At 45.4% G+C, this 12,892-nt stretch overlaps 1 protein-coding gene across 1 annotated transcript in view; it reads left to right on the forward strand.

The window, feature by feature from the left end:
* LOC109487227 (prokineticin receptor 2-like) overlaps window positions 1-12,584 on the forward strand; it is a 41,415-nt gene extending 28,831 nt beyond the window's left edge. The window contains exons 3-5 of the mRNA XM_019791213.1: window positions 10,231-10,380; window positions 11,578-11,821; window positions 12,267-12,584. Of these exons, the coding sequence (XP_019646772.1) occupies window positions 10,231-10,380; window positions 11,578-11,821; window positions 12,267-12,584 (712 nt within the window). The remainder of the gene's footprint in view (window positions 1-10,230; window positions 10,381-11,577; window positions 11,822-12,266) is intronic.
* Window positions 12,585-12,892: the final 308 nt, after the last annotated feature.

The raw sequence follows: 12,892 nt of genomic DNA on the forward strand, positions 1-12,892 counted from the left end.
ACTTTACACGTACTTTCCTCACTTCGCTCAGGTGAAAATAAGTATTGTATTGTTCCCTGTGTTGGTGGCGGCATTAATATAAGTTGAAAAAAACTTGAATGTGCCGTCACCATGTCTTGTGACTACATGCTGGAGATTCTTGGAATGTATAAAAAAAACATAGCAAAGTTATTTCCCCCGTCACTCTCTTAAGTTCACATCCCGAGACGAAGTTTAAAGGCTTTTACCGGAGAAAGTTCACAGTACTGTAGACAGAGTAAAGAGACTCTTTCTACACAACCAAGCCCTTTATTCAGCCGACGTTTCGGCGACGGTCTGTCACCTTTCTCAGGGCAAATATGTAAATATTGTACATTTGGGAATGCATCTATAGAAGCGACACCAGTCAGAATTGCCGTGAGGAAGTTGACAAGTTGGCAAGTTAAAAGACTTGGTTCTATAGAAAGCGTCTCTTTACTCAGTGACTGGCCAACCTGATGAAACTATTCACGGATGAGTACTGTACACAGTTTTGCCTTTCCTGGACCAATTAGTCTAAATCTAACACACACAGGCAAAAAATACCTGTCCTTGGTGCTGAACACCATCCACACACGGGCAAATTAGTCTTCTGTGGACCAATTAGTCTAAATCTGGGAGACAATAAGGCTGCATATCAGAGTCAGATTGTGAGGGGGTCAGTTCATGATGCCCTTCTTCTAGGAGAAGGTAATTACCAGCGTTCCTATCGCCTGTAGAAACTACCTGAACCTCTTCGACCCCTTTTACAGAGTCGTCGTATAGAGTGACAAGGGTATGCTGACTATTGTTTCTAGAAGTTTTGGGAATGGAGAAATGTTTTATTGAAATACATAAAATCTGCACACGCGTACTGTATGGGTTCACACACATTACTTTTATTCCTTCAATGCCTGTTGGAATTGAAGTTATGAAATACTAGTTGCTGGAGTCAAAAGCTTTTAACCCTATTCAGACGGGGGGGGGGGCGTTTTGAGGCGCGAGCCCACTTTCATCTCGGATAGCGCCTGAACGGCTTGCGCTAGAGCCGTCAAATTTGGTTACTTTCCCTAAAATATACCTGGCAACAATTTCATATCAATTACATAAGTTCCAAAAGTTGTTATAAATCAATTTTATTACTTCACCATTCTCTGAAAATTGGGTGGCCCTACGATAAGTGGTTGTTGACTTACAGGGGGCGGACCGCAAAAGCCCAACCCCCATTACCGGTCTGAGCATGCCCAAAAAATCCCGGTCTGAATAAGGTTAAACTTGGCCTGTATGTAGTTCACATCCATTTTCTTTTCAGACTTCATATGCCTCAAAAGAGAGAATACTCTATGAGGCAAATAGATTCACACTAGTGTATAGTGTGTATGGTACACATCTGTGCATTTAGTCCTTTATGCGTGGATGTGCGATAACCATTATTATTATCATTATTACTAACAATAACTAGCCTTATTTCATAAACTTGAAGCTCTTCAGATGACATCTTATTACATATAAGAAAGATTGTGGTTTTGAATACATTGAAAAGTTGGTGTATTTCATTTTCCGCAAATGCGTTATCCTTTATCAGTATAATAGATCACTAAAGAACCATGAAATGATACTACATTTTCAACGGCAGACATAATTACACGGTCCACAGTACATATTTAACTTCTGCCGACATATGAATGTATCACCCAACACTGAAGTTAAAACTCTGATTCACACTCAGTGGCGGAACAATGGGGCGGGACCGAGATACGTCCCTGGCTACTGATTCTTTTTTTTAATATTCCAACGTGTAATCACAAGACGTGGTGACGGCAAACTCAAGTTTTTTCAACTTATATTAATGCCGCCACCAGCACAGGCGACAAATACATCACAGGACAATACTCATTTACACCTGAGCTAAGTGAGGAAAGCCGTGTAAAGTGCCTTTCCCAAGGGCACAAGATCGGTGGCATGTCAGGACTCGAACCCGGGACCTCTACGTTCCGAGTCGAGCACTCTGCCGCTACGCCACACGACCACACTAATTCTGTGGGGTCCGTGACCTGCTACTAATTCCACTCGGAGCTAAGGCCACACCAAGTAATTTTTATGGATGATGTCCTCTTTAGACCATAAATCTAAAGGGAGAGCGCGAAAACAAAACAAGAAGGCAAAAAATTAAGATATACTATTACTAGTCTAAGAGACGACAAATGTTACGACACAAATTTAGTGAGAGAACAAGCAACAAGTCTTTTATTCGTCATGAAAACTACACAGTACTAAATCAGTGGAACAGCAGTTGTTGTCCTGCCCTATTCCTTTCCTTTCAACACATCTTCCAATAGTTGCAGGATGCGGAATTTCTTGTGTTTTTTTCTGGGAACAGGCCAAAATCAATGCGCGCGCGGACGTCATCCATAAAGCTTACTCGGTGTGGCCTAGTGTGAATACTCTCGGTAAGGTTAGGCACGAAACACCCGCCTACCGATTCATCAAAAGACGTTATTGACAGACACAAGCTGCAGCAGAATATTACTCAGAGGAAACGCGGTAAAGACTATCATCCATTTCCGTGACCTACACGAACTCGTGGGTACTAATTTAGGAGGAAATAACAGTACAACTACTGAGGCAAGGGACGAGTTCACTGCTGGCCAATTCATCAAAAGACCAGATTGACAGATACAAGAAGCGAGAACATGTTAGTCACAACTGAAACTGTAAAGAGTATAATCTCTTCAGTGACAGAGATGTTCCCTTGGTTTCTAATTTAGGAGAAAATAACAGTACAGTCACTGAGGCATGGGGCGAGATCACTGGTCAGCAATTCATCAAAAGACCAGATTGACAGATACAAGAAGCAAGAACGTGTTACTCACAACTGATACAGTAAAGAGTATAATCTCCTACGTGATCAAGATGTATCCTTGGTTTCTAATTTAGGAGGAAATAACAGTACAACTACTGAGGCGAGGGACGGGTTCACTGCTCGCCAATTCATCAAAAGACATGATTGAAGGATACAAGCAAGAAGGTCTGGTTACTCAAAACTGACACAGTAAAGAGTACAATCTCCTACAGTGATCTAGATGCACCCTTGATTTCTAATTTAGGAGGAAATGACAGTACAGCTACTGAGGCGAGGGACCAGATCACTGCTCACCATCAAAAGACATGAGTGGAGGAAACAAGCAAGAAGAACTGGTTACTCATAAGCGACACAGTAAAGAGTACAATCTCCTACATGATCTAGATGTGCCATCGGATTCTAATTTAGGAGGGAATAACAGTACAGTCACTGAGACGCGGGACAGGTTCACTGGTCGCCAATTCATCATAAGACATGAGTGAAGGAAAGAAGAACTGGTCCAGTAATCTCTTCTGTAGTATATTTACATTCATTGTAAGTATCCCAACACTTGCATCGCATGCTGATGCCCACAGTTTAACATATGCCTCAGGTAGCGGACTAAGGCCAAGCAAAAGTCAAACACATTCTTCTTTTACGAAGCTGATCGAATCTTAATGGATTCTCTCCGTTCTATCTAGATGCCTTCTGTAACAAAATATTTATGGTAGCCCCGACCTTTCAAAGCTAGGAAAACCAACCTCGATGGGTAGAAGCAAATTTCCCTAGAGAAAGATTCGACTCCAGAACCTTCAGATCCTGGGTTAACAGAAACCTCTAACTACGGGGCCACCTTGCCACCCTTCAATATGTAAACATCCCAATGTTTGCACTATATGCCTACGCTATAGCCATGGAAAAGTCTAACACAGAATCTCATTTTATGAAGCGGGTGGGATCTTAATGTATTCACATCAGTCTATACAGCTAGATTCCTTCTGTGACAAAGTCTTTATGGTAGCCACGACCTTTTAAGGCTACAGAAACCACTCCGCTGGGTGGAAGCAAATTTCCCTATAGAAATAACTCAAAATATCCTTTTATAAAGCTGATGGCATCTTTTTTTATATTCCAACATTCCATGGCAATCAACATTCAACATATTTTATACCACTACCAACGCGGAGGACAAATACAGGACAAGACAATACTCAGGAAAGTCGTGTAAAGTGCCTTTCCCAAGGGCACAAGATTGGTGGCATGTCAGGACTCGAACCTGGGATCTCTTGCTTCCGAGTCGAGCACGCTGCCGCTACGCCACACGACCCCACTGCATGGCATTTTAATGTATTCTCTTCATTCTATACAGTTAGATTCCTTCTGTGATAAAGTCTTTATGGTAGCCACGACCTTTCAAAGCTAGAGAAACCACCCCGCTGGGCAAAAGCAAATTTTCCCCGAGAAAGATTGCCGCCTTGCCACCCTGCAATATAAACATCCCAACACTTGCATTTCATGCTTATGCTATGGCCAAGGAAAACTTTAACACAGAATCTAATTTTTGAAGCTTATTTTAATGTATTCTCGTCAGTTTCTCCCTTCTAGATTCCTTCTGTGATAAAGTATTTATGGTAGCCTCGACCTTTCGAGGCTACAGAAACCACCCGCTGGGTAGAAGCAAATTTCCCCGGAGTAAGATTGCCGCGAGTAGAACCATGAAGACCATTATCGCTGGTATGTATTTTTTATTAGTCCCTCGGGTGCACGCAGAGGTCTCATGAACGAAACATCGCCTCCTTCTGCGTGCAACCGAGTGAGATCTGCTGATCTCTACAAACGGCGATGGATCATCAAGTGGACTTTGCGACTTGAAAGGGAGAACTGCGTTGATGGGCTGCTGCCACGGTGGAGTGGCAAAGTGCATGGTAATTGGTAATGAATAATAATCGCGAGGCAATTTCGCGGGCTGTTTTCACGCATTTGGACAGAGAAAAAACTTAAGGTGAAGGCTAAGGCCACGTTTCAACTCTGTCCCAAAAGTAGAGCGAAAAAACAACAACTCAAGTCACTGATGAAAGGTAGCAGATCTAAAACGCCCAACTCTTCAGAGAATTCATCAAGTTGCTTGATTTATTCTCATGTCGTAATACCCTATAATCACATGTCTGTTACGTCCTCAGCAGCTTTTCCTGAATTTCTATTCATCATGCAGTATCCGTTGAACATGCATGACATGGATTTAGCCATCTGAAGCCCTGGCTTGTAATCAATGGCAATGTCTGAGTCAAAAGTTTGTGGCTGTTGGACGACTTCTTCTCCTTCCCAGTACGTGCAAACTTCAATTGGTTGAGGGCTCCAGCACGGTGGGGGGGGGGGGTATTGGATGGGGTGGTCGCTTGTACAAGTTTTGTGCGTGTATGTTGTGGTCTACAGCTCCTCAATGGGCAGGGGTAACACTCCCTGTGAGTACCCGTAATCCCAGAGCCTAGATTTTTCGATGACATTGCTGTCGCTTGTCTTAGTCTGGGTACAACAGTTACGTGCCCATGGAACTCGCACGACCGTGGTATAGTTCGTCTGGAGCTCCAGTGCTGTAATCAATGTCTGAGTGTGGGGTCGTGTGGCGTAGCGGCAGAGTGCTCGACTCGAAACCTAGAGGTTCCGGGTTCGAGTCCTGACATGCCACCGATCTTGTGTCCTTGGAAAAGGCACGTTACACGACTTTCCTCACTTCGCTCAGGTGAAAATGAGTATTGTATTGTCCCCTATTGTCCCCTATGTTGCATTAATATAAGTTGAAAAAAAACTTGAGTGTGCCGTCGACACGTCTTGTGACTACATGTTGAAAAGTTTGCGGCTGTCGGACGACTTTCGGTGACATTGTGGTAATCTTTAATGCACGGCAGATTGACAAAGTCACCCTGTCTTCATCCCGCCTCCGCAGCCTCAGGCACGGCTCTACCACTGCGGGGATAGTCGCTCTCATTACCTCGTCTGTCAGTATAATGAGAGGGTTTAGTTTGGCGAGACAGAAACATGTCTACATCAGACAACAGGATACCTCTCACTCATGTGATGATGTAGGCTATTGTAGATAGCGCACACTTCATACACTTCTACAGCTTTGGGAACAAAGAGTTAAATATGATTAGTTTTAGCCTCCGTAGCAGGCTTATAGAGTTGGTGATCTTCGGCTGTTTTCTGATTAGCCCAGTTCAAAAAACGGGGGTAATTCAACCAGGCCGGCCATGTAGTCTATATGCAATCAGAACATAGCACATAAATGCTTCCAAAGACCCTCACAACCCCCAGTTTTTGGCATGCTATAGAGGCTAGGTGAGGTTTCCGTATGTGTCAAGCTATTCCTACAGATAAGTACTACGTGTTGCTGTGTGAATACTTGGGGCTTTACAATGTTTTTTTTTCTTGAATGTTTGTGTGCCAAATAATGTTCATCACATTTGGAACATTTTACATGCCTGACGATGAATTTAAGTAAAAATAAATTAGTAAATCACTGCACAGCCATCGCAGTCATCCTACCAAACACGGTCTAAAACATCTTCATATTAGTATTATTACTGTTTCGGATATTCCTTGTTGCTTGTCAGAACGTCGAAAAATGAGTTTCGGCCGTATTCATAAGGCTTAGCTTCAAATGCATGACTCCCATTTTCCCTCAGCCTTGAAAACAAATTGATTTTCAGCCCTTAAAGGGATCCTGCTGCCTTTTCAGTTGCGTTGAGTGGCAACATATTGAGCGGTTTGAAGCGATTTGCAATTTAGATGTGTTTGCATCGCCCAAAGGAGCGAAGTCTGTCACAGACCGGTGTTATGGCCGGGGACAGAGATGGATGGAGTGTGCAAAATCAGCTGCAGACGTTGCGTAAGAAAAGTAATCCGTCACAACAAACTAGATTGAGCTTATCACGAAGTAATGGAGACGTAGGAGTCCATTGAGCGCCAACGGGATGAAACTTAATACTGAAGAACTTTGGTCAGTAATACGGTACTTAATGCGGGAGTCCCACATGTACACAGCAGGAGAATAACGGGTCCAACGGGTCTGCGAGTTCTGAAGAACATATTCGGCAGCAACATGGCCAGTATGCGGTGGGGTGGCGTAGCGGTAGAGTGCTCACCTCGGAACCGAAAGGTCCCGGGTTCGAGTCCTGACATGCCACCGATCTTGTGCCCTTGGGAAAGGCACTTAACACGACTTTCCTCACTTCGTTCAGGTGAAAAATGGATATATAGTATTGTCCCGTGTTGGTGGCGGCATTAATATAAGTTGAAAAATCTTGAGTGTGCCGTCACCACGTCTTGTGATTACATGTTGGAATATAAAAAAAAGTATGCCGTGTCCTCTTCATCATTGCTGAGGGATCGGCTAACGTTCGCTTTCAGGTTACTGTTCCCCGTACAGTGTAACAAGGGAGATGTTCAGATAAAAATACGCTGGCTTTGGACTCGTTTCGTGTCCAGATCCATCCCCGTCTAGTTCTATGCCTGAATGGGTTAGGGTTAGGCTCAGGCACAGTTCTGGATAGTCTGCGCGTATCTAGGAAGGTGGATTCACCACAGGCACGGTTCTGGATAGTTTCCGGGAATCCAAGACCGTAGGTTTACCCCAGGCATGGTTCTGGATACTTTCTGGATATCCAAGAACGTAGATTTGCCCCAGGCATGGTTCTGGATACTTTCTGGAAATCCAAGAACGTAGATTTACCCCAGGCATGGTTCTGGATACTTTCTGGATATCCAAGAACGTAGATTTGCCCCAGGCATGGTTCTGGATACTTTCTGGATATCCAAGAACGTAGATTTGCCCCAGGCATGGTTCTGGATACAGCACGATGAAACAACTTTCTAGCGACTCTGAAAAGTCGGCGACCTCCTGATGACAGCAATTTGGAATTTGTCAGTGTGACGCCGGCTTATAAAGACGTTCATTTGACTGGTGGCATTCAGACACTAACGCAATTACGGGCATACATTTATCTAAGTCATTGTACTCAGCCACTAATGCGATTATTATTGCAGCCGACGTCTGTGTCTCCTGAGAAAGCTGTTAGAAGATTTAATGAACAAAACTTCGTGTCTGTCTTTGATTATGCCGTAGGCGGTGGGGCACGACATGTTCTATATCTGTCCCTTAATTGTCGCCTAGGAGTCAGATCTTGATAGAGACATTAACCTGTGGCGACATGACATCTAACTCGACATTAGTCACAGCAGGAGTAATGATACAGAGAGACAGCGGCGTTACATCATTGTCTGAGCTCAATCACTCACTCACTCAGCTCTGTATGCACCTCCAGCGGGCATAGCGCCTTTGCATATGGTCCTCCAGGTCTGCCTGTCTCTGGCTGCCACCCAGGAGGTGATGTCAAAAGTCCTGCAAAAGTCCTGCAGCCTGAAGTCGGTGAACAAAAAAACTTAACTGTCTCTACAGTTCCTTAATGTAACCCAAAACATGTACTAAGTGGTTTGTATGAGCCTTTTTAGGTGAAAATTGAAGTTTAAAAAAACATACACGACAAAGGTTCAACTATACCAGCTCTAGCCTCCACCAGGCCTTTCTACGGGAATACGGATCGTAGAATTCGGCCAAAAAAGAGTAAAATTGACCAGGGAAGTCCGGCCGCGGGGAGGTAGTTTCTTTCTGGCCAGTCAAACCTACAAGGCGGCCAAACTCCTCCCCTGGCAAATATTCTTCTATATATAGCCAGCGTAGTTAGTCTGGTAGAGACTATACCAGCTCCTGCATTTTGATTGATTGGGACGGCTGCCATCTTACATCCCGCACCTGTCTGTACATGTAACTGTATAGCCGGTATAACCGTCCTTTGGCATAACACACCAGCTTGTGTATTTTGCTTGATTGGGACGGCTGCCATCCTGCATCCCGCACCTGTCTGTACATGTAACTGTAACTGTATAGCAGGTACATGTTGTATAACCGTCCTTTGGCATAACACACCAGCTTGTGTATATTGCTTGATTGGGACGGCTGCCACCCTCCATCCCGTACCTGTCTGTACATGTAACTGTATAGCAGGTACATGTTGTATAACCGTCCTTTGGCATAACACACCAGCTTGTGCATTTTGCTTGATTGGGACGGTTGCCATCCTCCATCCCGCACCTGTCTGTACATGTAACTGTAACTATATAGCAGGTACATGTTGTATAACCGTCCTTTGGCATAACACACCAGCTTGTGTATTTTGCTTGATTGGGACGGATGCCATCCTCCATCCCGTACCTGTCTGTACATGTAACTGTATAGCAGGTATAACCGCCCTTTGGCATAACACACCAGCTTGTGTATTTTGCTTGATTGGGAAGGCTGCCATCTTCCATCCCGTACCTGTCTGTACATGTAACTCTATAGCAGGTATAACCGCCCTTTGGCACAACACACCAGCTTCTGTAATTTGCTTGATTGGGACGGCTACCATCCTACATCCCGTACCTGTCTGTACATGTAACTGTATAGCAGGTATAACCGCCCTTTGGCATAACACACCAGCTTGTGTATCTTGCTTGATTGGGACGGCTGCCATCCTCCATCCCGCACCGCTCATTAACGCGCTAATGTCATCTCCTGCAGCAGCTGCGCCTGGCCTTTTCCTTAATGTCAACCCTAACAATTCACTAGGACTGATGGATTCGAACGACTTATTACGCCTAACCCTTAAATATCCAAATCTAAACATTGTTTAAAGCTATCTAATGACAGTGCCCCTACTGTACTTGGTGACAGCGAGTTCCACTCTGCAATAGCGCTAGGAAAGAATGAATTCATGAACACCTCAATCCTTGGTTGATAACTCTGGTACTTGAAGGCATGGTTATTTCTTGTTCTCTTCTGGGCTGGTATCAGGTACTTAGTAGTTGGTACGGCCACCAGTTTATTAGTCATTTTGTACATACAGTCTTCCAGTGACGCCCACTGTAGGTTTCTGCTATCGCGCTAATGTCATCTCCTGCAGCAGCTGCGCTTGGCCTTTTCCTTAATGTCAACCCTGACAGTTCAACAGGGCTGATGGATTCCAGGAACAAGCAAACTGTTTGAGGGGGAAGTTTGTAGGATGAGACTTGATGACATGTTTGCTATTAGTTTTCATCCGTCTGATGATGGATTGGCTTGTAGTCGTTTCGTTTTATATATCTAGAAATAGAATGGCTGTGAATAAAACGCTTGTGAAAAAATAGCTTCTTTACACAGTGACTTACCAACCTGATGAAACTTTTCACGGACGTTTTATTGCTGTTATCGAAAAGTTGCTGCCTACCCCCTAACCTATGCTGCCTACCCCTAACCTAAGATGGTTGCTAGCTATGTATAGTTTCCTTTTACTACGTCAATTTCTCTACCGTCACAGGTACAAGACGTACTACATCTTCGTGCTGGTGTGCGAGTTTATCCTGCCCGTGCTGATCATGTCCTACTGCTACATCCGCATCGCCTGTAAGATCTGGAACCGCAGCGTACCCGGACACCACACACAGTCTCAGGAGGAAGCTATCATCAGGTAACTAACACAGTAAACACACAGTAACACACACACACACACACACACACACACACACACACACACACACACACACACACACACACAGAGTCCTACTGCTACATCCGCATCGCCTGTAAGATCTGGAACCGCAGCGTATCGGGACACCACACACAGTCACAGGAGGAAGCTATCATCAGGTAACTAACACAAGTTGGTGTAATAGACCTAACACACGCGGTCGCAGCCTGCATGGCAACCATTTTGCTGTCATTTGTGCTGAACACCATCCACAAAGAGTTGAACACACCTGTCCTTTGTGCTGAACACCATCCACACACAGGCGGGAGCCATCATTAGGTAAAGCATACGCATTAACGTAATAGACCTAACGGATAGTCTGTATGCCAGCCTTTTAGTAAGCTCTCTGGTACATGGTGCCGAACACAATTTACACTTAGGAAAAACATACCCGTCCTTGGTGCTGAACACCATCCACATACAAACATACCTCTCATTTGTGCTGAACACATTCCACGCACAGGTAAACACACCTGTCCTTGGTGCTGAACACCATCCACACACAGGCAAACACACCTACCCTTGGTGCTGAACACCATCCACACACAGGCAAACACAGCTGTCCTTGGTGCTGAACACCATCCACACACAGGCAAACACAGCTGTCCTTGGTGCTGAACACCATCCACACACAGGCAAACACAGCTGTCCTTGGTGCTGAACACCATCCACACACAGGCAAACACAGCTGTCCTTGGTGCTGAACGTCAACTTCTTGTTTATGGTACACACACACCTGTCCTTGGTACTGAATGCCATCCACACACAGATAAAACACACGAGCCAGTGTTAAATGGACCTAAAGAGTAGCCTGGATGTCAGCCTTTTAGGTTTAGTGAGCTCTCCAGCACACAAATACCTGTCCTTAGTGCTGAACACCATCCACACACAGGAAGACACACCTCTCCCTGGTGATGAACACCATCCACATACAAACACACCTGTCCTTGGTGCTGAAGGTCATCCACGCACAGGAAAAACATACCTGTCCTTGGTGCTGAACACCAAAGACAAGCCTCACTGGGCAGTCTACTGAGGAAGACCAGAGTGACTGTTCGAAAGTTGTAGGTGAGAGAACTTTTGGTGTTGGATCAAACGTTTTGATTCTAAACATACTCTACTGTTCTTTCTACCTAGATCGAAGCGTCGCGGCGTGCGTCTGCTGATCATCATCCTGATCCTGTTCGTTCTGTGCTGGGGACCGTTCTACGGCTACGCCATCGTGCGGGACTTCTTCCACGACATCCTGTCCAAAACCGAGCTCAACTTCACGCTGCACTTCGTCATGGAGTCTCTCGCCATGTCCAACAGCATGATCAACACCATCGTCTACACTGTCATGAACGACAACGTCCGGAAATACGCCAAGAAACTCGCCAAGGTACGCTAGCCTATACTTCTCATTAGGTTGTTTGAGCATAAGGGTCCCCTATGCTGTGATGTGGACCCCCTATGCTGTCTTTCAACATCAGGATGATTTTTGGTCATGAACGACAACGTGCGAAAGTACGCCAAGAAGCTAGCCAAGGTACACTAGCCTTACCAGGGCACTTCGAACTTGTCACTCCCAGTCCCAAGAACAGACAGCACTTAATAAGCTCCTGTTTTGAAACAATTGACGCTTTCCGACTTGTGTCATCCTTGTCTTGATTTGTCATTCGTTTCCTTTTGGGCTTCAAAATTGTCTTTACTTATGTGCATATCAACCAATAGTTTGTGCTGATAAACCTGCCTATCTCCAAGTCTCTAGCGTCACTGACAGATAGTCTGTAGTATATTAGCCTATGGCTTCTATGTGTTTTGATGAACAAACCTTTCTTTCCCAGGAGCTGAGGGACAAGTGGCGGAACCGGAAGCACCGCAGGGTGGGCGTGAACCCGGTCAACACGGTCAGCACCATTGCCGTCGCCTTCGAGAACGGCGGCCGGTCCAGCCCTCGGGGCCCTCGGCGCGCCGCGCTCTTCGGCCCCGGGGACCCTGGTAGGGTCGTACCGAGGGCTGTCGGCCCGAGGGACGTGCTGGGGCAGGCGGACCGAGGGTTCCAGTACCGGGAGGGCCGGAGGACGGGGCAGGGGCACAGGACTGTCGTCGCGCCGCTGGAGATGCGCACGCACAGCGAGCTGTCGTCGGTGGAGATGGTGTGAGAGATTTCAACTAAAAAACTCTACTTGACAATCGGGGTTTCATCGGGGAGGTGAAGTATAGGATACAGGTGTTTTCTTTTACACAACTTTCTCACCTAGAGTGCTGACCTTTCGGTGTCTATCTCTGACGTAGGTGTCTGATAGACACTGAAACGTCAGCACTCTCGGTGAGAAAACTGTTTGTGTAAAAGAAAACCCCCATTTCCTCCACTTGACCTGCCTTTAAGGTTGTAACGGTAAAATACATCAGATTCTGCAAAGTTACAGAAATGAACTACTGCCCTATTCACACATATCTATATAGTAGT

The sequence above is a fragment of the Branchiostoma belcheri genome, unplaced genomic scaffold (genome assembly GCF_001625305.1).
Source record: "Branchiostoma belcheri isolate BF01 breed outbred unplaced genomic scaffold, Haploidv18h27 scaffold87, whole genome shotgun sequence".
Lineage (NCBI taxonomy): Eukaryota > Metazoa > Chordata > Leptocardii > Amphioxiformes > Branchiostomatidae > Branchiostoma > Branchiostoma belcheri.